The sequence below is a fragment of the Acanthisitta chloris genome, unplaced genomic scaffold (assembly GCF_000695815.1).
Source record: "Acanthisitta chloris isolate BGI_N310 unplaced genomic scaffold, ASM69581v1 scaffold4796, whole genome shotgun sequence".
Taxonomy (NCBI): Eukaryota; Metazoa; Chordata; class Aves; order Passeriformes; family Acanthisittidae; genus Acanthisitta; species Acanthisitta chloris.
The window spans coordinates 15458-19551 of NW_008678562.1; the positions used below are offsets into that span (position 1 = coordinate 15458).

The following is a 4094-nucleotide window of genomic DNA, read 5'->3' on the forward strand; positions in this document are numbered from 1 at the left end:
CAGCTGCTCAATGGTCTCCACAACCTTCCTGTCAGCTCTCTGAGGGGCTGTGGGAAGACATCAGATCCAATCAAATCCACTCACTGATTCCCCTCATCAGCAGAGCAGCAACATCTTGTCTGATCTGTTCTTTGACACACTGACACTCACAGTTTTTCAACAGGTAATACAACACAGGTTGGACTTAATGCCAAAATGTTTTGGGTTGGAAGGGACCTCTGGAGATCACCCAGGCCAACCTCCTGCCCCGGCAGGTCACCTGGGGCAGGTGACACAGGGATGCATCCAAGTGGGTTTGGAATGTTTCCAGATCTGTCCCAGTGCTCTACCACCCTCCATGGAAAGAAGTTCTTCCTCATGCTGAGGCAGAACTTGTGGTTCAGTCTGTGGACATCACTCCTTGCCCTGTCACTGAGCACCACTACAAAGAGTCTAGCACCATCCTCTGGACACCCCTTGGAGATATCTGTATGGATTGATGGGATCTCCTCTGAGGTTTGTCTTCTCTGGACTACTCAGGCCCAGCCCTGCAGTCTCTCCTCATCAGAGATGCTCCAGACCCCAAATCATCTTTGTGGCCTTCCTGGCCCCTCTCTAGTAGCTCCCTGTCTTTCCTCAATTCCTGACCTAATAAACCCACAAAAATTAGCAACAAACTATATCCTGCAAAGTCCCTTACAGCAGTTTTTACCTTTAGCATCAGGAGAGGATGTTTCCAGCTTGTCTGTGGGCTCTGCTTCCTGTTTTTTCATCTGGATGGGATACCCACTCTTCTCCAACCAAGCCTTCAGGTTCTCAATGTACTCCCTCCCAAACAAGGTGGAATCATCAAAATTTGGGAATAGTGTTGGTGCTGGAGCCATTTCCTGGAGTCCTACAGCTTCCAGGATTTTCTCTTGCCTGAAAACTGATGCCAGAGCAAAGGTCTGACCGAGGAGAGCCAGAGACTTCCGACACAGAGACACTGTGGTCTCAAAAGCATTTGCCATTTCCCTTGGGTTGCCAAACCCACTGGTTTTAATGCTGAGCTCATAGGCATTGCAGGCCATGAGCAGTGGAGTGACCCCCTTGAGCAGACGGTCCTGGAGCCTCATGATGTATTTATCAAAAGGTTTGATGATCTCAAAGAAGCAATTCTTGGTTTTCACAGCTCCCTTGTCCAGCAACATGTTCAGGAACTCATTGTCCACTTTGGGAGTTTTCAGAGCAGCATGTTGTAAACTCTTGATAGTAAAGAAACAATAATCTCTGTGTTCTGGCTTTAGGGAGCACTTGAAAGAAGCCAACATTTTGGCACAGGTCTCTGTCTCCAGCTCAAAGAGAGCTCCGAAGAGACGGGAGAACTCCGCGTCGCTCTTGATGGCATGAAATCCTGCCCACTTGATAATCTCCATGCCAAACGTGGAGAAGATGTCTGATTTATCCACCAGGTCGAAGTTGAGATTCCTGAACACGTGTGCAGGCTTTGGCAGCCTCAGGATGGGCCTGTGGGCTGCCAGGGCTGGCCTCTGGTTAGGTCGTGGAGGTAACTTGGGGCCCGGGCGCTGGACGGGCATTGGCCTCGGGTTGGGATGTTCGGCTGCATCCGGTGGCTGATCCAGACTTGGCTTTGGGTCCAGGCCTGGCTGCAGCTTTTTAGTGTTCCACTTCTTGAGGGGAGCTTTGATGTCTCCTTTGAACACCTTGGCTTTCAGCACTCCCCTGGTGAGATGTTTGCCCCGCAGACCTCTGCCCCTGCCCACGCTGCCCCTGCGCAACGCCGGGCGGAACTCGCTGTCCTGACCCCCGAACTCCCCCTCGTACTCCTGGCTCTCCATGCTGCCATACTCCTCTCCCATCAGTCCTGGCGACCTGAAATCCCCTAAGATCTCTGAGGAACTGAAATCAGGCTCATGTGGCCCTTCCCAAGAGTCAGCAGGGCCATAGTCCTGGTCGTGAGGAGCCAGAGCTGTGTATTCCCTCTCGTGGCCTGGGGGCCGCCCGTACTCCCTGTCGTGGGCAGTGGTGTGTCCATACTCCCTGTCCCGTGATGCTGGGCACCCATACTCCCTGTTCTGGGAAGCTGGATGCCCATACTCCCTGTTTTGGGAAGCAGGACGCCCGTATTCCCGGCCAAACTCCCGGTCCCGAGCTGCAGGGCGTCCGTACTGCTCGTGGAAGTAGTTGTCCTTCCGGAGGAGAGGGCTGGCAGGTCTGTAGGAAGGGCCTGGATAGTCTTCTCTGGGCTCCTCACTCCAGTCATTGTGGGGGTGGTGCTGGGAGTTGTCATGGGGGAATCTCCCATCGTCGTGGAAAGCGTCGTCGTATCGTGGCCTCGGGACTGGCCTGGAGTGAGCTGCGGAGAGAAACCAGGAATACACCAATGTGCTGCCAAAAAATGAGGGGATAATGGCACACCTAGAGGCTCAAAAGTGTGGAGGTATCCAAAAGACTGAAGGAAATACACAGCTCTAACCCAGGAGATTCCCATCTGCCCTCTTGCTTACATCAAACAACACAAGTTCTGCTCCAAATCCAGTTTTCCAGTTCCTCACCCCTCTCTCAGTCAGGAAGATGCTGATGTTGTGCTCAAGATGCTTCTACTGAGGTTTCTCAGATGTAAGGCTCAAAAGTGTGGAGGTATCCAAAAGACTGAAGGAAATACACAGCTCTAACCCAGGAGATTCCCATCTGCCCTCTTGCTTACATCAAACAACACAAGTTCTGCTCCAAATCCAGTTTTCCAGTTCCTCACCCCTCTCTCAGTCAGGAAGATGCTGATGTTGTGCTCAAGATGCTTCTACTGAGGTTTCTCAGATGTAACAACACCTAAAAACTGAGCTGTTTGCTCCATAGGATCATTGAGGTCGGAATCACTGAATCAATCAGGTTGGAAAAGACCTCCAGGATCATCAAGTCCAACCTGTGACCCATCACTTGGCACTGAGTGCCACATCCAGTCTTTCCTTGGACACCTCCAGGGATGGTGACTCCACTACCTCCCTGGGCAGTTCCAATGCCTGACAGCCCTTTCCATGAGGAAATTCCTTCTGAAGTCCAACCTGAACCTCTCCTGAATCAACCAGGTTGGAAAAGACCTCCAAGACCATCAAGCCCAACCTGTGACCAACCAGGCCAGAGTTTCCAGGCTGAGTGGAGGAATTCCACAGCTGGATAAAGATCCTATTTTCTACAAACTCCTGCACAATTATCTAAGATGCCATTACAGGGAAATCTAGTATTTCTGACTTTAAATTATCCCTAATTTCGGTAGTTTAATTCAAGGTAAAGAATACTTGGAAAAAATGAAGTATTTAATATAAATTCTTTCTTCAGAGCTTGAAAAACAACACATCTGATTTTAAAACTCTCCTGTGAATGTAATTAAAGTTATTGCCCTAGACACTTCATATACCAAATTTAGAAGACAAATCAATTTGCAGAGGATGTTTTGTGCATGTCCAGGAGCTTCATGTCCTGCTTTGAGCTTCTCCAAACCCACCAGGAGAAACACAAAGCCCCAGTGAACTCCCACATTAACTTACCAGCCATCATCACAATTCCACATCCCTATAGACCTCCCTGAAACTGGACCCAGTGTTCCACGTCCCTGGAGACCTCCCTGAAACTGGACCCAGTGTTCCACATCCCTGGAGACCTCCCTGAAACTGGACCCACAATTCCATGTCCCTGGAGACCTCCCTGAAACTGGACCCAGTGTTCCACATCCCTGGAGACCTCCCTGAAACTGGACCCACAATTCCACGTCCCTGGAGACCTCCCTGAAACTGGACCCACAATTCCACGTCCCTGGAGACCTCCCTGAAACTGGACCCACACTGCTGCAAGCCAGAACAGAATCCCTTTGTCTGAAATTCCCCTTTTCCCCTCGGAATTCGCATTCCACACCGAACCATTCCCCTCCCGCCTGGAAATGGAGGTGGAAAAACACCCGCAGCAGACAAGCAGAGGGAGGGAAGGCAGAGCCACCCAACGCCGCGGCCGGCGGCGGAGCCGAGAGACGCTGGGTGCGGGTGGCTTTACCTTTGAAGGGCTGCCCGGAGCCGTCGCCGGGCTCGCCGCGCTCCAGGCGGTACCGTTTCACTTTGTCCTGC

General features: G+C 51.5%; 1 protein-coding gene across 1 annotated transcript in view; it reads right to left on the reverse strand.

The window, feature by feature from the left end:
- The window catches only part of SUGP2 (SURP and G patch domain containing 2), a gene marked incomplete at its 5' end in the record, with an annotated part of 10137 nt that extends 6050 nt beyond the window's left edge, over window positions 1-4087 (reverse strand). The window contains 2 exons of the mRNA XM_009076925.1: window positions 692-2335; window positions 4024-4087. Coding sequence (XP_009075173.1) covers window positions 692-2335; window positions 4024-4087 — 1708 coding nt within the window. The remainder of the gene's footprint in view (window positions 1-691; window positions 2336-4023) is intronic.
- Between the last annotated feature and the right edge of the window lie 7 nt (window positions 4088-4094).